The following is a 22013-nucleotide window of genomic DNA, read 5'->3' on the forward strand; positions in this document are numbered from 1 at the left end:
TGATGGGGCTGACGTTTTGGGTTTGCATCTTTGCAGTTGGCCAAGAGGTTTGGATGTTTCTGAGCCCTGGTGCCTCTGCTTTCTGGATGTCACTGCTTCTCTGAGGACTAATATAGTAAGTGATGGCTGCAACGTGAGGCCCGTAGTGTGGAGGACTGGCAGAAGGTGAGGTGAGAAGGCTGTGGCCTGGGGCTGTGCTTTGCAGCTAGGTCCTTGGGATCAAAGCAAGGAAATCRGCATCCAGAGCCCTTCTCTCTGCCCATGGGTGAATGGGTGCCCATGGGTCTGATGCCTCCAGACAAAAACACAACCCTTGTGAGGGAGCCCGTGAAAACTAACGTCTTGGCTTGCATGTGAAGTTTTCAATAAAAAGAAAAAATTACAGAAAACATGGGAGAAGGACTCCAAATTCATCTCCAGCTAGTTCTCCTCCGTGTGGCTGGCAGAGTAATACATTTTTCTTCACATAAACTTCCAAGTTCCTGTGACTGGTTCTAGTGGTAGGTGATTCTGCAGGTGTTTTGCAGCGCAAGTATTACCAAAATAGCTTCAGGGCAGAGAAAAGACCAAACATGTCCAGGCTTTCCCTGCGAAACAGTCCTTGAGAACATGCGCTGTGTGCGGCTGGCTGGCCCGACAGCGTGTGCGCTGCTCCTGTTCCTCCCCAGTGACACCGAGCCAAATGAATTCATGAGGCAGCAGTGCTTGTTCGCCCAGTGATTTGTGACTTTTGCAGTGTAAGAATAGGGTTTCAAGTGGTTTGAGCAGCAATAAATCACTGTGTGTGCCGGGTTTGCTACCGTGTGTGGCTCAGGGTCAAACGGAGTTCAGCGGGAGGTGGGAGCTGCTGCCAGTGCAGGAGTCCTGGTGTCTCCGGTGCTGAGAAGCCTTTAGGGCTTGCGCTACCTGCTACAGAGACTGTAAAGGTTTAAAACCGAGAGGCCTGGTTATTCAGCTGAAGTCTGATCCTTGGACCTTTCCCTGCAGAAGGTGAAGATATTGCCAATAAAAAAAAAATTTTTGCAAAGCTCTCTGGACCGTACAAGTGGTTGTGGCCTGCGGTCCTGGTGAGGAACTGCACTTCATTCCATGGAGTCCTCATGCTCATGGCACCTCTGGCCCACGCTCTGTTCATCCTGTCCCCAAACTCCCTGTCTTGTGTGCCTGATCCAGCAGGAGGGAAGGCAGAAGAGYGGGCTCAGGGGCGTGCTGCTGCTGGGGGGGAGCAAGCGATAGGCCTTTGCCTCATGCCAGTTGGAGGAGCACATGGGCAGGCACCTCAGGGGTTGGTTATGGGCAGCACTCAGGTGTAAGGGCACTGAACACTGGCAAGTGTAAAACACGGCCTCCCCTRGTGCATCTCCTGTGCATCGACTGCACGCTGCTCTTACCACTGTGGAGCTGGTGGGGGAGCCTCTGAGAAGCTTTTAATCAAACTTCCCATGTGCTTCCTTCATCCTGAACGGAAACCACCCTGTGAACAACAAAACACAACCTCAGATAAAGCTCGGTTCTGTAGGAGGGATTTAACCTTCCCACATAAATTAAGTTATAACATGATATGATCGCCRTAATTTTAAGGCGCTATTTCCAGTACAGAGGAGGTTTTGCGGTTTCACTAATTGCTAGTGTAGAAGGAAAGGGGTGAGAAGTTATGTGTGACTTTTCCCTGGTGACCAGAAACAGAGGGGCAGCGTGAGGTGATGCCCAGCACAGCCTTGCTGGGAGCTGTGGCACCCGGAGGTGGCGGGGGCCCCATCTCCCAGCCATACCCCCARGGGCAGTTTCGGAGCTCTTTTCCTGTGCTACCTGTGGGAACAAAACGGGTTCATCTGGGCTCAGAAATACTGCTGATGAGACCAGGCACGCTGCAGATAGTGCAGCACTCGAGGAGTCATTTGAGGTGGCAGCACGAGCCTGTGGCCCGAGTGCCGCTCTGCTGCAGGTGAGTGGGGCCGGGAACCCCACTGCCTTTGCAGTGTGCGAAGTGATACGGATCTCAAAACCCACCAGCAGCCCTGGCTGCGAGTGGCCAGAGAATAGGAAGGTGTGTGTGCTAGTGCTCCTTTTGCCCTCGTACGGAAATGTGAGATAAGCCAGGACATGCCTGGCTCTGGTGGAGAAGGCCAGCTCCCAAATCCCAAGCTTGTGTGCCTGGTGTGGATGTACCCACACAGGGGAGGCCATATGGATAAAATCATCACGCGGTGCTGCGACTGCCATAGGTACCTTAGCCTGTTTGCATAGAGTCCTTAGGTCTCTGTCTTGGAGGCATCTAAAATACAGAGGAAATATGTGCTGTGCTTGCAAGTTGGAGCTGTTTTCTCATTTGACAAGAAAAAGCCTCTGTAAAATCTTCCCCTCAATGTAAACACTGCATATTTGCTATTTTCAGGAGTATTAAAGAGTTCAAAATAAGCAGACTGGCAGGATGCAATCACAGAAATGTTTTCTGCAGCAAGTGATCACAAAAGCACTTTGTGATATCATAATGCACATCTGCTGTGCAGAAACTTAAGGTTTTACACAAGAATGTATTAAATACTTAATTTGCCTTTGGGCTTTCCTTGTCTTTTGTCAGATTCAGGTTTCTGTATCTGGTAATGCAAAGCTAWCAGTTTGACTGGGCAGATCAGTTTGGTTGCCACATCTTGAACATTTAATTTTTCCTTATGCTCCATCGTCTGYTATTCTTTAGCACAATCACACTGCATATCAATTAGGAGAAAGGAAGATACTTGTGACAAATTTGGACGGGGGGATGTGGGGAACGGGGTGCCCATGGGAGCTGTGGCCACTTTGGCTGGGGGTGCAAGTTTGCTCTGAATGTTTCTGGGCTCTGAAAACTCTTCAGTTACGCTCTGTGCGCGCTCGAGGGAGAACATGAGATTTTGAGTTCCCTGTAATTTGCCTTTCTGTCCCCAAGACCCCAGGAAGTGGTCCCTTCCTCAGGCAGGAAGATGAGACGGGGGGTCAGTCTGTTATTGAGCAGATGGTGCTGGAGTCGTGAGCAGCAGCAGCACGGCAAGCGTAAGGCGCAGGATGGGTGTCCTCCGGCCTGGCAAGCGACACCCCTGTGTTAGTGGCACGTTTCTGTCTCCTGTTCTGCAGACACTGAGCCAGGCCTCACCTAAAAAATAGATACATCCCATTTTCCCCTCTGCATGGATTTGCCGAAACTCTTGTAATCTCCCAGGTTAAATAAGTGATGTGTGTATGTGCAACGTGTGACATACGCGTGTAGTGTATGCGAGAGAGGAAAATGTAGAGACATTATACAAGAAATGCAGCTTTGTGTTCTGTTGCTTGGGACATAAAATGCTAATGCATGGTAAATATATTAAATATATACTTTGTAGGTTCATTGCACACCAGTTATAATTAATTTTGGCCCTCGTAATAAGTTAATCTCCTTTTTCCCTACCTCTTTCTGCAGAGTGTGACAAGCTGCGGAGGGATGGCTATCGGAGCTCTCAGTATTACTCTCAGGGCCCAACCTTCTCCTCTTCCTCCAGTGCAATCTGTGGAAGTTACCAGGATGATTATGAAGAAATTGAGCAAAAGGTAATGATGGGGGGGCAAAGTGCTGGAGGAAGTAAATGCATCGTACTCTTTAGTGCGTGATGTATTCTTATTATTCAAATAGGGTAGGATTTTTAAAAGAGCATTTTAAGGATTCATAAAGGTGACAGATAAGTATTTACCTTTAGAATTGGAATGATTTTAGATTATCCGACTCTTATAGACTCTTAAAAATCCCAGTCTTACCCACATATTTAARTAACACTACCATTGCCACAATGAAGATCTAAAAAAGCAAGGGTGAGGTTTGGTGATGCTGTGGAGAGAAGACACCAGGTAGCTGTTACGAAACTGTTACGTACATGTAATAGACTACTGGGAAGAGCTGTTAACTGGTCACCAGTATCSTGAAACTTTGAACTGCTCTCTACTACATTTGTGCAGCTTCAGTAGTAAAGGTTTTGTCCTCRTGCATCAGAACCACTTGCATAAGTGACTGCAGAATGAAAGATTGCTCGTCAATGCTGTGTTTGCTTATGCTTGTATGTCTGCAGCTCAAGGGAGTTTCTCTCCTCTGTCCTTACTCTTTTCCTGATGTGTCTGTGGGTCCTGAAAGACTAGCTGTGTCTGACCTCGATTACATGGGTTGTGGTACTAGTGCTGGGGTGGACAGCAAGTTGCACTGGAGCCTGTCCAAAGCTGAAGTGCTGGAACTCCTGGGATTTTCCAGGCAGGTCCTCTGGAATGCTTTGGCACAGAACACACAGAGGAAGGATATCCTTGGCTGTAACACCGTTTAATTTTACTGAATGATTACTAAACCATGAGTGTATCTGTAGCACAGACCAAATAATTCTATTGCTGTACAAGTATTTAAGTCCTGTGAATTGGGCTTAAAGAATGTCATCATAAAGTGGTTTTGATTCCATCCTTAACATCTTTTTAATCACACCATAAAAAGTTGTTGTGATATGTGTGCTCTCACCCAGGTTTTCATTGCATTACACCTATTTTGTCAGGTCGCGCTGCAGCTCCCGAGCTGGCTGTGGGCAGCCTGCACTGTCAGTGAATAGAGACTGCTAAGCAGATTAATACTTCCCAGTACATTACAGTGATCATTTGCAAAACCTTCCTGAAATCAGTGAAGTCATAATTTGCATTGGGGAAAAATATCAACTGATTGTTATTAATATAATACATACTTGCTGGCACATGCTTCTTATCAACTTGTCCCAGGTAGTGCTCTGCAGCCTGTGACCCAATTGCATATGTGACACTAATGTACCATTTAAAAATATAAATGCAATTTAAAAAATATCTATTTGAGTGAGAATATGTTAGCCTGGGTAAGGCCTCTTACAGACTCAGAACTGCCATTCTTAGATAACATTTTCATGGAGTATGATCTGAACATAAGGTGTTACAAATGATTTCTGCGTATTCTGAAAAAAAATAAATGCAAATAATTACGTCTCTTGGGAAGGAGAGCCATTTCAAATTAGAATAGTTTCCTGTAGATACTTTTTTTTTTTTTTGCTGCAAACGTGGTTCAGGGCTATGGAGAAAGACAACTACCAAAATTTCCAGTCTTCCATGTACTAATTATTTTGGAATCTTACCTCTTATTTAGAGCTCAGAAAGATGTTAATCTACTAAAAAACTGCAATGTGACTCCCCCTTCCCCTTATCCCCTTATGTGTTGTGCTGTCCTTTGTTCCGAATCTTGTTTGTTTTTTAATTTGACTTTGCTTTATGTAACCGCCTACAATTCTATTTTATTCTGTTTTAAACAAATACATACCACAAGCAGCTCAGTAAGCTTGAKTTATAACCCAATGGTATAACGTCAAGTGCCCCTAATAAGTCTGGTGCCTTGAGTCGGTCATTTTTGAGGTGTCGGGGAAGAGTTCTGAATGTCGACGTGTAACTCAGGTCACCAAGTCCCTATGATTCAAAACGTGGCATCTTTGCCACTGAGTGAAACCTTTGGGGTTGTCCATGTTGTCTATTCAAAGCAAAAAGACGAACATTTAGATTCTGAATATAGTGTTTAATTGTTGAAACTTGAGGATACCAGAATAATAATGGATGAATGGCTATTTACTGTTTGCAGACTGACTTCTAAGTTGGTGTAATTGCAACTTGGCAGGAAAAAAWATGTGTTCCAATTTTTAGTGCATGGTGATTTTGCAAAGGAAACCATATTTTCCTCCTGCTTTATAGCCACTTAAATATGTGTCTTAATATATCTGTTAATCTTATAGATAAATCTATTTACATATAGATACATATGTACAGTATATATATTTAATGCAGTATGTATACTTATATACYGTACCCAGATACTCCACTTCTGTTTTCTCGGAAGGCATAATATGCAACCATGGCTTAGGTCACACAAATAAAAGATCTAGGCCCAGAAACATGCTCTTCCTTTGTAGAGATGTGTGTGTGTGACACCAGGGGATAATACTCATACTACAAATATGTGGTTCAGCAGGATTCTTAGGGAAAAGCCTCAGAGAACCCGAACATTTGCTATTAGAAAGGAAAACTGCTGGGGATTAACAAGCCTGTTAGCCCAACTTAAGAACATGTGTAAAAACAAAAATAGAGGACAGAAACTTGAAGTCTCTGAAAGATACAAAATGAAATATACGGAGATACCTTCTTACTTTTGTGTGGATTCTTACAAGTTGCGTTGGTGGAACGCAGACCAAATGGCACTTTAGTGCCTTTCTGCTGATGCTGATTGAGTTTGTCAGASATAAAACAGTTTTTTGGTGCACTGGCTTTTTCCTCGCAGTGCTGTAGCCAGTGTCCTTTGCTCATCTCCTACATACCCTGGTTGCTGACAGTACTCGGGAAGTTTCCTGTCCTTCACTATGGATCTGTTTTCCTAATATTAAGATCTTGCATCATCACTTTGAAACTCAAGTTCCTCTTATGTTCGAAAATGTATACATTATGTATTTTAAATGTATTTTGTCTTATTTGTGTGTTCGCATTCTGTTTTYTTTCCTTTTTTTTTTGTCACTCATTCTGTTTCTTTTTCTCTCACTCAACAGTCTAGTCTGTTAGACTGCATCTCTCAGTCTTGCCTTAGTGCCTGCTGTAACTTGGTTCCCTGGAGCATCAAGGTACCTCGGCCACGAGTGGCATCATCCAGCTGCCAGCCCTGCAGCTTGATGTTACGGGTAGCGTTAGCGTCTGCAGCCCTGTTGTGTGCGTAGCCTTTGGTCGTAACCCGCTTCTCTTCTCCGCCAAAAAGGAAACAAAAAATCAACCACTCAGCAAAAGATGGTTGTGTTTCGTGTCCTTTTTTTTTTTCTCATTATGACTTTTGTTATCTGCAATACATCATCTTTTTTATTATTTTCCTTCTGTTAACATTTGCCTCTCTTAAGCATCCTGACCAGTGGAAGAGTGTGCTTACTTGATTTTTTTTTTAACTAGACAAGAAAAAAAAATCCTAATTTGGACAAATATATCATTTCTGAAATGATGAGTAGCAGCTAGATCACTGTGTATTTGGTCCCAAGCATGCACTATATTGTGTCTTTATCTTGCCTGTGAAAATGTTTGTATGTCAAAAACTTGGGGCATTTATCCCCTGATCCCATCACTTGGCTTATGAACTTTACCTTGTTGTTGTCTATTCAAAGTTTGGGTGACMGAATGTGTACTCTGCTTATTTATGGGGGAAAAAAGTAAGGTTTTGCCACTATATTTGGCAAAACTCTTTGTTATCTGTTTAGTATCTGCAAGAGACTGGTTAGTATCTTGCTGGTTTACAGGGACTTGAGAAAGTCTGGTCCAAAATTTTGTTCAATATGTTAGGGAGGGCTAAAGCAGTTTGTTTTGTGTGGAGTTACAGCTCTGCTGGAGGCTTCCTGGTGGAGATGCCCTCAGCTGCCCTCCCTTCCCGTCCACTGCAGATGAGTGTGGCTGCTTTTKCAGTCTCCGGGTGTATTTTACACAGTTTCACACTTTCTGAATATTTACTGGCTTGAAATAACAACTCAAATGATGAAATGCCAAGCCTAAGGAAATGGATACAGGAACTCTWTGAACAAACAAAAGAGGATGATTCTTTGCTCACCACATACTTAAAGTCTACAATTACTGCAGGAATTGCAGATGGTAAAAAAATCTGYGTGGGTTCAGCAAGCAGCCTGCTAATTTTTTTGGGGGAAAAATCCACCCAACGCAGAGAGAATATGTGAGGAAAAGTGTCCACCACATGCTTGTACTGATGTAATTTCACCTGTGTAGTTCCTGTTGGCCACTGTTGGAAGGCAGATAGCTCTGCTGGCTGGACCTTTGATCCAGCCCAGTGCGCCTTTCCCTGCTTCAGCCCCTTTGCAAGGGTGTGAAAGAGGAAGGGCTGTGCTGGGTAAGTGCACAGCTTGCTTGCAGGTCAGGAATTTGTGCTGACAAATAAATCTCCTCTGTAATGAGACAGCAAAGGCTACACGTGAGTGATTTACCAGTGCCAGCAAAGTTGCCTGGTGCGAGTGAAGGTCAGTGCACGGAATGGGTAAGAATATTCTGCCTAAACCAAGGAGAGAAGATTTGGGAACTTGCTGTAGAGGACACCACATAGTGCAGGAGGTGACTGATTCAAGTTAAATGTAATTTAATGTGAACTTATAATGTGGCAGYGTTCTAGAGCACAGTATGACCCCTTTATCTCCTCCTAGGGAAGCAGTCATATGAACTGAAGTTTAACCAAGAAAGGGAGATGCAACAGGGTTTGAGGGCCTTGGGTTTTTTTTTATTATTTATTATTTATTATTATTATTATTTTCTTCCTGTTACTGTTTGGTTTGGTTCCTTTACATTTGGAAAAAGGACACTTGATGCCATCTAACCTAATAAAAGTCTGTAAAAGAAGCAGGAACTTGGATAAAGGAATAGCTGAATGTGCATGAGTTCAACAGAGCTGAAATATAAATTCAACAGGCTTTTGGATTGCTATGGCTCCTGTTCACAACACTGCATGGATTCTATTTATTTGTTTATTTATTTTCCTTAAAAGTTATAATTTACAGTGAGGTGAGAGACTTGATTAGAAATATCAAGTTCCTTTGTTGAAAGGTAAAATTGTGTGCCTTGAATTTGTCTCCTGGAGGTCCTATCTTTTCAGACAGTGTAATGTAAACCACTGGCACACGGCCCTTTTCCATAGAGATTCAGAGCAAATTTGGAGAATTTAGGCAGGACCAGCTGTGAGATAAGMAGGGTAGAATCTCTTATCAGCTGGGACCTGTGGTAGAGTGTGAATGTGCCCACACAGGGGCAGGATCTTCTGTCAGAGGGCGGAAGGGGCAGCAGGCAGTGACGSGGCTCTTGCCGAGGTGGACAGCTTGTCTTGTCCGTGGTGTATTCGTAGGCCATCTTCTTTCTCCTGGGTTCTCATTTCCATTCCCACTTGAAAGTCCATATTTATCCCCCTATACTGTGTTTATGAAAAACTGCAAGGTCTAAGCCTTTTTGCATACAAGTTTTTACACTTCCCGTGGTCCATTAAAAAGAGCAAATTCCAACAAACTCTTCAGGACATAAGTGCAACTTCTCAGTAGAAGCAGCACAGAAGTTTCACCATATAAATCCAAGAATAAAGATACTATGAATCAAATATACTTTAAAGATAGAAAAAGTACTTTCTGTTCTGCTATGAACATAGTGTTTGTGATCAGCTTTGCTAAGCAGAAAGCAAACTCTCAAAGCCTTCCCCAGTCCAGGGTTACCTCAAATATCCCGTGCCTTGCTTGAGAAGACAGCCCTGTTTCTACAGCAGCAATTCATCAAATATTTCTGTACACTTCTGGGTTGTAAATCTAGGAACATATATAAATGTATAAATCGTATATATAAACATAGCATATGTAAATGTATAAATCGTGTAAAGAGCTATAAAGTATGCAAGACACCAATACACTTTTTAAATTATTATTATTGTGTGAACATTTCCTCCTACACACAAAAAAACTGTGAATCCTTTTATTGACGTTTACCATTATCCTGTGTTAGAATATTGCTTTCATTGAAACAGTGCTTTGACCACAGCTGCACAATCGGGTTTTCAATTGCTTTTCGTTTATTATACATTCACTGGGCTGATTAATTTCTGTCGTTCCTCCATCCCTTTTTTTTTTTCTTTTTTTTCCTTCTTTTTTTTTTTTCTTTCTGCATAGCTAGCATTCCCACATAGTAGATGCTTCATTTTTTCCCCCCTCTCTCTAATGTTAATGCTTCCCAGCTCTATTATTTTGTGGGKGGAAGGGGAGGAGAGCTCGGCTTTGTTTGGGTGGTGCCCTTGGGAGGACCTCTGCTTGTCCTTGGAAGGGCACCGCGTGGCCGGCTGCCCCATCCGTCGCCCACGGGGGCYGCCGGGCCCGGGCGTCGAGGGCCGCGACGCTGATCCCTGGTGCCGCCACGAAACTGGAGCCTCTCCTGCCCCCCAGGACAAGCCTGGGGAGCGCAGCTTGCAGCATCACCCACGGCGCCCAGAGCGAGAGGCAGAGAAGTGCCTCGCGGACGGGGTGGGGTGATATTTCTGAGGGGGAAGATGATATTTCGGAGGGGAGGGATGGTATTCCTGTTCTCATTTCTTCCCGTGTCACAAGCCTGGGAGCAGAGGATCAGCAGTGTCGTCTGGGTTTCGAGTTCGTGACCAGCTTCTCGAAGCCCATGTAGTGTTTTCTGGGTTTTCATGCTGTGAAGCCACTTGTCCCCCGGGTTTGCTGGGGGGTGATGCTGTCCTGTCATCCAGATACGGGTCCGTCATCCAAATACGGTAACGAACAGCCTTGCTACCCCCAAGCAAATGTCATTTTTGGCACTGTAGCTTTGCCTTGCAGAAGCGTGCCTGCAAGCTGTTCCAGCCTCTCCTTCTGCTGCTTATTTATTTATTTATTTAAGAAACAAAAAAGCACCAACACCCATTTTAAAATAAAGTGGCTAATGCCTTGGCATGGAATGGCTTAAAAAAATGACCATTCTGTGGCTCCTAATGTTATGAGCTACAGCTTTAGCAACGGAGCAAAATGAGCTCTCATCTGTGGGGAGAGCTGCTCCGAGGCCAAAACCGGCTGCTCTTGGTAGCTGCTCGGGCCCTGCCTGGCGGCTCTGCGGTGCTTCACTGGGCTCTCCGAAAGGCCCGTTCTGCACAGCAGGCTTCTTGGGGAGGTTTTGTGCACCCACAGGCCATGGGCAGCCAGGCCGTGGCAGGGACCTCATCTTCCCACAGGGTGCAAGGTACGATGAGGAGAGCAAGGGCGGGTGCTGAGGAAGGTTGCACTCCACGCACCACGTCTGTGTCCGTGAGCGCCCTGCTTTGCCCTGCTCCAGACCGCCCTTTGGCTGCCCAGGGAGGTTGTGGAGCCTCCTTTTCTGGRGGTCTTCAAAACAGACCTGGATGCCGCCCCGTGCTCTGGGTGTCCCTGCTGGAGCAGGGGGGTTGGCCTAGAGGATCTCTAGAGGTCCCTTCCAACCTCAGCCACTCTGTGATTCTCTCATTTGTCTGTGCTCCTTAGACTGGTTGGGTGTATTGGATAAATACAATCAATTAAAAAAAAAAGCTTGCATATGTCAATGTGATGATATTTCTGGAAAAATGRGAATGTGTGCTGTTGTATCAGCAGTGACACTCATTGAAGTGCTGTAGTGCCATTGCAGTGTAGTGCTGATTTTTCTTTTTTTTAGTTTTGTTTTGAGAGTGAATTTATTGTGCTGCATGTATTTGTGTTCGTAGTGCTCCGTCCCCTCCCCAGAAGAAGAAAAGCTCATTACCATCAAGAGGCCTAAAACGCCCGTTTCGGATGAGTTGTCGGATATCAACACCCAAACCAACTGGACTAAGTCACTCCCACTGCCAACACCAGAGGAGAAAATGCGGCAGCAAGCACAGGCAGTCCAAACAGACGTGGTTCCTATTAATGTCACTGGTAGGCTCTTAATCTCACTAACCTCTGAGGATGCATGTTGGGGGAGGGAGGGAGGATAACAGAGGCTGCATTTGCTCGATAGTATTTTGACACTTGTGTGTATGATCTGTGAATTTGGTATTATTAATTGCACCTTTTTTTTTTCAAAACAGTGTTTTATGTTTAATAGCGCATCTCTGAGCTTATTGAGGAAAAGCCCTAAATTTCTTAAAATGAGCATCAGTGAGGATAATTTACACCACGTGAGCTTGAAACAGCGTTTAGAGTTGTTGAGATAGAGGTGTGATATGCCACTATGCTTTGCTGTAGGCTGCAGTGAAGATACGTGAGAGATATCATGTTTGTGCAATGTTAATGATCTTTAAACTTTTCTGAGAAAATGCTAATGTTAAGGAAGATTTTCAGAGACTTCTCTCTTCCAAAGTGTTGCAGAACTGGAGGTAAAGAATTCAAAGGCTTTATTTTATCACTTTTAAGAGTTTTAAGTGACGAGGAAAGTAGGGAAAGGACAGCAAAAGTTAATGAGACTGGTCCTCACAGTTTCTTGTTAGGTCACTTGCATGCGAACAGTCCACGTTTCATTGGTGTAAGCTGTATATTCACTTTCTGTTTTCAAAATAGTCCTTGATTTCACAGTTGCAGAACTCCCACTCAACTCTGTAGAGGTTAAATCATGTGAAAAGCCTAATGCTGAATAGATTTCCTGATGTATGTAAATAGAATTTCTATGAAAGATTGAATTATCGCTTCCATTTAATAATCCCTCTTTCTCTGCACAGTGTTGAGTTTGTCTATTATTAGTTAATTCAAATAACTGACTGCTTTCCTGCCAAAACCAGAATGATATTCAGTATCCAATTTATTTCTAATGCCATATGGCTCTACTTGGCTCCATGCTCACTCTTAGAATCTGTTCAGTAGCTTGTGATGTTTGGTTTTGTTTTGCAAGTAAATTAGGTGGTCTTCGTTCCKGCGTGACTACCAATATGTTTTTTTCAGGTGTATTTTTATAACTTAGATTTTTGTAAGGCGAAGAGCACAGCTCCTTTAGATTAAGATTTCTGGTAGTAAAATTTTAAGATATCTTGTAATTTAAGGCCAGTGACAGCCATCAGAGAGCTTTGAGCAACCAACCAAAAATGGTTATTCAAATAAAGAGCAGAAAATACTTGAAATTAGTAGCCTGAAAGCCACGGAAAACTGCCAACATCCCACCTCTGGAAAAGTGATAGCAGGAAAAGCAAGTGCAGTACTGCAATATTCCTAGGTCGTTGGCGTTGTGTGGTGACCATGGGATAGGGCTGCAGAAGCTGAGTTGTGGGGACAAGGGCCTGGGTTAGGGGGCAAACCCCACAAGCCCGCGCGTGGCTTAGGCACGGGCGCAGCAGGAACAGGCTCCGCTCGGAGAACGAGGAGCCTGGGGTCCATTTAGTGACCCTGCATCCTGGAAACGGGAAGGGGAAGGAAACGGAGGCAAAGGAAAACGGGGTGAAAGAGATCAAATGCCAGACATAGATTTAGTTCAGTGTCACCGGGACTGTTTAATGGATTTGGATAAACTACACCTGGAATTTCAATCGGTTCAATCCAAGCAAACCTTGTGCCTCCAGGTTGTTTRTTTGGCCCTCTCCTACTCAGGATTTTATTTTTTTTCCCCCAAAGACCCTGCACATGTGCATTATTCTTCACCTTCCTACAGCTGGCTGTTTAGAGTTTTCTCCCTATGAAATAATACTAGGCAGGAGGACAGTAAAGGAGAATTATTCCTGCAGCGCATGAGCCGGTCTCTGAGCACCACGTGGTTTCCTTTCCCTGAGTAACAACACGGCCTCTTTGAAAGCAGAAGCAAATGTAACAGGCTCTGGGCTACCAAAAAACAACGACTCCTGTCCTTGTTCCCCGTCAAAATTCACAATCTGTTCCCCTCCTCTGCCCTCCCACACAATGTAATTTTATTTTGTGAAGTTCCTTATGTTACTACATGAGGCAGGGAAAAAAAAGACTGACGGTTCCGTGCCGTTTATCCTAAACRTGCTGTGAACCACGGCAGCATTTTTGTTTTGATTGGCTTTTCCCATCGCTTGCTCCTTTTCTCACCGCCCCAAAAGAGAGGTCAGAAAAGACTTCCCTKTGTTACTCCTGCCCTGAAATAAGAGGCCACCCGCGGCGGAATCCAACTCCCCTGTCACCGGTGCCTCCGCAGAGGAGCTGTTCCCTGGCCCTGCCCGTGGCCGTGCAGCAGGCCGGGCCCTGGCTGGCCTTGCASGGCGCCCCGGGGAGCAGGGGGCAGTAACGCCGCGTGGGACGGGCCCCATGGAGAGCCTGGGCGCGGGACGGGGCTGCCGCGCTCACCGGGGAGCCTTGGGGCTGGCCAGTCTCTGCTCTTGGGTATCYTGTGGGTCAGGAGATGTTCACTCGCACGGTGTCGGCTCGCGGGGGCTTCCTGGGACTAACCTTCCCGGCGGACGGAGGAGGCGGCTCTGGAGGTGGTGGATGGAGGGGGTCAGCGCCAGGYGGGACCCTGCGGGGCGGTTAAGTGTCCAGCCCTCCTGCACGGACTGCCGTGGGGCTCAAACACACAAACACTCCGGGGAATCAAACAAAACAAACTGTCAGGGAAAACTGAATAAACTGGATAAGCTGCATGTGGAATGCTTTGATTATCTACTACAAGCCTGTAAAGGAATCAGAAAAGTACCTTGAAACTGGCAAGATACATTTAATAGTAATATCATTTTAAAATACGACAGTGAAGGAAAAAAAATCCTGAAGCATTCTGATTTTGCTTATTTACTTAGGGTTTRTTAAAGCTGGCATTTTAAAATTCCCTGAATTTGCACAGTGGCTTTCCAAAAGCTGTGCAGCAAAAGCCATTCGAGATGGATGGGTTGAGTCAGGTCACAGGTAGTACAGGGAAGGGGTTGCCCTGGATGAGCCGACACGTAGCAGCTTTTTCTCATGGTCACACTCTTTGTGTGTCCGAGACCTAGGGTAAAGGACTCTCTCCTCGTGTGCACCCTCTCTTAGCCATTTACGAGGTATTTTATTCTAGGATATTCAGAAATTCAAAGCTGCCTTTAATTTGCTTGAAGCTCACAGTCTCAGTCATCATTGTTGGTCTTTGAATGGGTAAAGATACGCTCAGAGGTGGAAATTTTCTCTCTCCAATTCATTGCTGCATTGTTACAACGAGGCTGGAATTGTTATCTGCTCAGTACATGGCAGGATCCTGACCCYGACCCCAAAAGGGCCATAGCACCTAATAGCAGCAATGCCCCAGACAGAGGGTAGCCTGTCTCTATATTTCAGGGCTGCTGCTAAGCCCATGGGATTCATAGCTCTAAATGTGATTGATCTCACAGGATTCCTCCCTTAACCTGGCCTCCACTTAATTAAAAKTGAAGATGAAAATAATATTTATAGTTGCAAGAATTTTGTTTAGCAAGAACGTTGTCCATGGCAGCACAAAACTCCATTAAAACAGTCGGAGTCTGTTAAAAGGTGAATGAAACTGCTACCTTTTTTGCTTGTGTTTTCACAAGAAGTCCACATGCTGTATTTAATATACGAGTGTATCTGTAACTGTTGTCGAGGTAATTAGGTTTTCTAGGCAGTCTGCATGACACACATCATACTGATGTGTCGTCAGCTAGGGATGGTAGTTGTGASAGATACACTAGTTACTGTGCTCATGCATTTATCACTTTTCAGAGGTAAATAATTTGGTCATCAAATCTCAAAAAAGTGCACAAGACAGTATGCATCCAGTATTTTTCTGCACATCAGCTTTGCATAGCTCATCTTACCCTTAAAATTGGGACTGATTTTTAAGTGTTTCAGCTTCTAAAACGGGAACTTGAATGTGAAATTTGCAGATTTTGGGATTTAGAAGGGACGGAGATTTAACCGTGGGGTAAATTTTATCTTGCTGCTTGTGAAATGGCCAAATTATAAACCTCTAGACAAAAGTGAGTTTCCAAAGAAAAGCTGCTCAACCTTAACCATAGTGGTGCTTCTGGGTCCCRTTAAGATACAGCACACGGTCCCTATAAGGCTTTGGCTGGCAATGAGCACTTACACACACCCCCCTTATCTTCCTCAGCTCTGGGCACTGCCGATGTGTTTGAGCACTTGCAAGGCTGCAGTTTTAGACAGCCTCCACCCTGACTGGGGTGATTTTCAGATCCCACGATCAATTTGATCTGTGCGTGCTCCATAGTATTTGGATTCATATTTAAAAAAATTCCCCCCCCCCGAATATGGTACATGTGGCAGGTTCAGAGCAATGTGGAGTGAGAAAGGAGGTGTGATTCAGCGATGGAGCTGCACAGCAAACTTGTACCGGCTCTTGCCGACGACGGTGGCTGTTCCTGTAAAAGCCGCTATGGTCTTTCATTTTCGTGAGCAGATTGGCTTTTTTTGAAGCTTATTACTTAAAAAGAACACAATACAAAGGGCCAAATTTGACCAAGGGTTCTGTTCACTTCAGCGGAATTACAGCTACATACTGTTACCTAATTTGGGAAGTCAAAAATCCTTTGAAAATCTGTGTAATGCATAAGTGTGCCTAAAGCCTTACTGTGATGATCTGCTGTATCTTGCTCTTCAATGTAAACCTTCATTGTAGGACCAAGCTAACATCACTTATTAATGCCTTTTTTTCATTTCTACGACCAAACTAGTGGAAGAAGGTGCATGGTGTCCGCGTGCTTGGAAGTAATGTTGCTTTGCTTGTTCTACCGTGCCGTAGGGGAGAATTTCGACCGCCAGGCCAGCATTCGGCGGTCTCTAATTTACACAGACACGGTGGTAAGACGCCCGAAGAAAGTCAAAAGGAGAAAGACAATAACAGGAATCCCTGACAACATACAGAAGGAGCTAGGTATGGCTCATCAGAACTGTGCTCTGTCCCCTGCTCCCTGTCACTGCTTGTCGCCCCTGGCCGAGGACACTGCCAGTGCTCATGAAGCCCACGCAGTCTGATGGCCTCTCACGGCTGCAAACAGGCACGGGCCTCCTGGCCGCCCCGTGCGTTGGGCTCTTGGCACTCTTTGCAGTGCTCTTTGATTTGAATCTGGTACTTAAAATCTTTATTTAAAAGAAAGATCTTTCAGTTTTYCCCAAATGGTGATTTTACAGGTAAAACGATGCTCATTCTTCCCTCCCTCCCTCTCACTCCCCTCTCTGTTTTAAGCAGAAAAGGAATGTCCTAAAAATAATCTGGCAGGACATAATTTTAGGTGTTTGACCCATGGAATCATGCCATATACAAACTCTTTCACTAAGTTTTACTCCCTTGCATTATACAACTATTTCTTATTTTTTTTCTGACTTTGTCTAGATTTTTCAGAAACCCAAGCAAAAATTACAACTTAAGAGCAAGTTTTAGTTTGAAATGAGCTGAAACATGTTCTTTTATGACACTTTGTGAAAAGGGAAGGGCCATGCGAGGGAAAGCTGAGGGACTAGGAGGTACATRAACATGAATTGTAACTGGAACTGTGATCCTGCAGCATCTGCAACGAAATAGTGACCTGCCATGGGAATTCTCCTCAATGAAGAAAAAAATTCATGTCCCAACATCATAGCGACTCTTCATATGGCAGCTTGAAATTTCATTAYGTTTGGATGCCACATAATGATTTTGTGACTGTTTCTTTGAGCTTTGTCTGGAGCTGTGGGTGTCTCTCTCTGTCAGCTCTTGTTGTGGGGCGGGTGCCAAGCTGTGCTTGCCACGGAGAACTCCTCAGAACAGGAATTCTCTTCCTTCCCCTCCGCTGCCCATCCTGGGTGTCACCCCTTGGCAGGAGTTGCCTTCCAGACCTGGAGTGCCCCTGGCAGGGTGTTAGTTGTCCATGGGAGACAAGCACTAATATATCAGGCCTGTAATCAGCTATAAACAAGCTTGAGAGTTAAATAAAATGGATTTATTCTCGCCAAACAAAGATCAAAGCTGGGAATAAAAGTAGATYGTAATTTAGAGTTGTTTTAAATAAATAATTCTGTTCTCCTATTTTAAGTCTTCTGCTTGAGGTATTCCTTCAGATTTCATGTTTATAGCTGACTAAGGAACAGCAGAGAAATGAGGCAAACCTCCTCCACTGCTGTTCCAGATGGATATTTTCTACATTCCCTTCTTTCATTTTGAACTCAATCTCTTTGCTCTTTGTCTAGAGCTCTAATGATTTTTTTCCATCAGAACCTTTTTCCTGATTCTGCTCCTCAAAAATGTTTATGCACTTAAATACAAAGTTGATATATCACTTAAAAATGAACCGTTTGAGTGTTCTTGTATGATACCCCTCTGAAAATGGTGTCATTGTCCCAACTTTTGACAGATTTTCTTCGGCAAATCTAGGACCTACCTTGAGCACGCAGGTATCAGGATAAAAATCTGAACAAAACACATGTTTTGTTCCAAATTACCCTTTTTCAGTTATAGGGATTACTGACACTTTCAGACATGTGGATTTTGAAATGACTGGCAGCTGTACTTGAGCAAGTCTGCAGAAAATGCTGCCTGCTGGCCACATTTCTAAAACTTAGAGGTTATGTTTGTGACCCCTTTAGATAGATATGGTTATGTTTGAAAATGGCAGTTGTAATTTACCTGGGGAATAAGCAGAGAATGCAGCTGGCAACTGTGCTAAGAAGAAGTCCTCAGTGATAATCATCTTCAAAGAACTTTGTGGCTTTTGCCAATCTCCTTACTAAGGGTGACAAGTTTTATGGTCTCCGTTTTATTCTTTCATCTCTGTGCTGAGCACATTTCATCTTGCACTGTTTGAAGGTTTTCCTTGGCTCCTATTTTATGTTGCAGAAATTTCAGGGCTGAAGTATCTCACCGTAGGAGCTCCCTCTGGACAGTTCAGTGCTCTGTTAGAGGTTGTCAGCATAACTTAATATTGCTGCTCTGGGGTGTATCATCAAGAGAACAGACTCTATGCCAGGAAAATTCCCTGATGACAGTTTCCATCCTGTTAGTGTATTGCTTTCCAMTAAAAGCCAAAATCACTGAAATCAAAGTGCTGGAGAAGAGCACAGTTATAGGTGTCTTCATCATCTTATCGATGGGAAACTCGGCACGCTGCAGTGAGGTGACTTAGCCAGAGTCACCCACCAGGCCGCTGGCAAGGCGAGGAATAAATTACTTATTTCCTCCATCCTTGTACATCCTTGTGCTCTTTCCGCCTTTTCTCCCCTGTCTCTCCCCAAATATTTCCATAGCTGTCCGTTCCCCGTTCGCTTGCGCTGTCCCAAAACAAACAACCGGTTGTTTTCAAACATTCCACAGTTCATTTGATCGGAACAAGGATCCGGACTAAACTCCAAATCAAGCAGTTGCATCGTGTCTATTGACATTTTCCCTGCAGTTTCAGCTGAATAAATGTCTTTGTTTCTCCCCTAAAGCATTGCTGTGAATGGCTATAATATTTACACAAAGATTAAAATCCCTCGGTACACCAGAGTTGCTGTGCACAGGCTAAATAATCAACACATACAGCAGATTCTTGTTACCTCTTGTTTATTCTTCGGAAAGAAGCAGAAACTTGAGAGAACCTCAAAGCTTCAACCAAGCTTGAACTATTTTCCTTTCTCGCTAGAGGGTTTGGAAGCAGCTCTGCCGGGCCAGGCTGCTGGGGTTCTCCCCGGCTGCTTCGGTTCCTTTGGAGCAATAAAGGCCAAACAGAAGAGAAATCGGATGCCATTTGCTGGCATCAGATCAGCGGCTGTGGCACCCGCTTAGAATTTAGGCAAACACACTAAGAGGTCGCTGAAGGTGCATTGGCTGCACCCACGGCGCATGGGCTGAAAGTGGCTTTAAACCTTCCTGCTTTTGAGCGTTGCAGTGGTCGTGTTTTCACAGGTGTGTTSCAGTGATGGACCACTCTGCGCAGCCTCGAAACTTTAGCATGCAAAATGCTGCATAAATAAAACGAGAGGTGAGAGACGGGATCCCGAGCCAGCACAASGGCACTAGGTTCCTTACAGCTTAGGGGTGTCACTGACTTTCTGAATGTCATTTTCTAACAGCAGAAGCATCAGTGCTATGTAGCAAGCAATACCAAAATAAGAGGAAAAGGTGAAGCATGCTTTCTCTGCCAAGCACAGCAAACCTAAAAGTATTTTTGCATATATCTGAATTACCTTCATTGTCTCACAGAACCCAAATGTTAATATATTTTAATGGAGTCAGTGTTGGAACAACTTCAGAAAGGACAAGAGAAATGACACTTTGAGATATTTCAATTTTTTATTGTCGGTTTCTCTGTTCTGTGCTGTCATTCTCCATCATCTGTAGCTCTCTTCCTGAGAGACCTTTATTGCAAACCAGTATTTGCCACTTGGACAAGAAGATTTTTTCTTGGTTTCTGGTAGAGTCAAGTAGGTCTYGAGGAGAAGCTGTTGCAGGCCTTACTTGTTTCTCAGATCTGTAATCTTCAGCATCCTTCCCATGTTCAAACTTCCAGGACCAGAGAGAAGGCAGCTAAATGCTTTCATTGCTTAGACTACATTTTTCCTTTCACAAAACTACCACCTCCTGTGGTTTGAAGTCTTTCTGCGGAGGCCTGTACTAGTGCACTGCCAGTTACTGACAAAGAGCTCCTGGTGTCCGGGGCTCCCGGGCTGGCAGCAGGAGCAGGTCTGAGACCTTGGGGTGGTTCTTCTTCCAAGTATAAGTAGGCCTCACCAAAGCCGCAAGTTGAGTTTGGGGCCTTTTGATCTCTTTTGACAGGCATTTTCCTCCTTTTTAACCAAACAGAAAGTGTCTGGTCCATTTTGGATGTTTTCTTAAGGTATGGATGTACTCTTCTTGAATGATTTCATCACTTTTCTTCACCCTAAGTTCCAATGCAGTCAACCACTCTGAGCATTTCTTTTTCTTTTCCCCATCTATGTTTTTTTACAAAAGGAATCAGAGGATCACAATGAGCTCGTGTTTTTCTCAGCTTCTTTCCTTACCTCCCATTGTCAGAAGCTCTCAGTAGATCATCACCTATAGGACCTCCTATCAGACACTCCAGTATCTGCTTTCTCATGGCACAGCTGAGACCCCCTGTTGGTACCAGCCAGTGTTGCTGGAGACTTTTGGAGCTTCTCCTTTGAAACTGTTCAAGGAAATTGTTCCATTGCAGCTGCCCAGCAAATGTGAGCGTTCATGACCATGAGGTTAGTGGTGTTTGGGAATGCAGCTTCAGATTCCTCTTAATTGACACTTCTTTTGCAGTTACTCCATTAGGCAGTATCATTCAGGCTATAGGTCTCCTAGGCTGAGACYGAGAAATACCAGCTCTGTAGATACACACAGGTTTCCCTCAAATACTCAGCTGTTCAGTCCAAGTCATTTTGCACCCTGGCCTAAATACTTCCTCATTTTCAGCAATCAACTAGTAGGGGTAGTAAAGGAGAAAGGAGCCTAGTTTCAGATCTGCTGTGACAGACATCCTGCTAACTGCAGGGCTGAAGGACACAGGGTGATATAAAAACTACAGACAAGATTATTTTCAGCTATATTTCACCGAAGGGCAACCACTTCTGATTTTATAATGCCAAGTATTTGTAACCCGGTTTGCATTTTTTGATTTTTTTTTTCATTCCTGACTATTCAGATGTTGTCCCTGCAATCAGACAGACCTGTGGATTCCAAATTTTCTATTTCCAGAAATTCCAGAACTATTGAAGCAGCCTTTTAAAAATTCTGTTTACTGTCTAACATTTAGTTAAGAGATTTTCTAAAACGAGTTAGCGTTTTCAGTTTAATGTTCAATTGATGGCTTGAGTATTCCCTTAGAAAATTGTATTATTCATGTTCCAGTTGTGCAGTACCAGCAAGAGCAGATTGATTTTAAGAGTTTTTGGCATCTGGAAACCACAAAGAAAATACTTCTTGCTCTGAATTGAACCAGAATCCTAAAACCCTCAAGAGGGTACATGAATCCTCAGGTTTCTTTTCTTTTTTTTCTTTTTTTTTTTTTTAAATTACCATTTTCCCTACAAATTTCATTTTTTTCTCTACGTGAAACAAATCTGCTAAAAGAGCATCAATTGTTGAATTATAAAGAGCAAGGAAACCCTTTTGAGAGGGCAGGCATATGTACAAAACCCAAACCCAAGCCTAAGTAATTTCAGAATATGCTCTGTTGCTGCAAAGATTATGTTAAATCTCAACACTGGTTGTTGAAATAGCAGTAGCAAGGGCCACGAGAGGCGTGCTCCCTGAGCACCTTCCATATAGGGAGCCCTATAGCTGACGTGTCGGGGACCGGGCCCTCCTGCCTGCTCCGAGCCTTCCGTTTGCCTCGCCTCATGCCGTCCATCTGCACGAGGCCCYGGGCGGCTGCCGGTGCTGCCCCCATGGGCTTCCCTGCACTGTCACGGCCTTCCAAGTCTTCCTGCCCTTGAGCCGGCCTAGGCAGCTCCTGCCCACGCGGCTAAGGGTAGTTCAGGGAAGGGTGCTCGGGTCGGAAGCGCGAGGCCTCAGCGCGGGCCCCATGGCGGCCTGCGGGGACCCACGGCGCCCTCTGCCCAGGGGGCATC

The 22013-nt window shown here is 44.5% G+C and overlaps 1 protein-coding gene across 2 annotated transcripts in view; it reads left to right on the top strand.

The window, feature by feature from the left end:
* The window catches only part of NHSL1 (NHS like 1), a 45788-nt gene that overhangs the window by 13026 nt on the left and 10749 nt on the right, over positions 1-22013 (top strand). For both annotated transcript variants that reach the window (XM_026048240.1, XM_026048241.1), the window contains exons 3-4: positions 3437-3564; positions 11282-11474. In XM_026048240.1, the coding sequence (XP_025904025.1) occupies positions 3437-3564; positions 11282-11474 (321 nt within the window). The remainder of the gene's footprint in view (positions 1-3436; positions 3565-11281; positions 11475-22013) is intronic.

Source organism: Nothoprocta perdicaria, unplaced genomic scaffold (assembly GCF_003342845.1).
Source record: "Nothoprocta perdicaria isolate Ctin4 unplaced genomic scaffold, notPer1 scaffold_52, whole genome shotgun sequence".
NCBI lineage: Eukaryota > Metazoa > Chordata > Aves > Tinamiformes > Tinamidae > Nothoprocta > Nothoprocta perdicaria.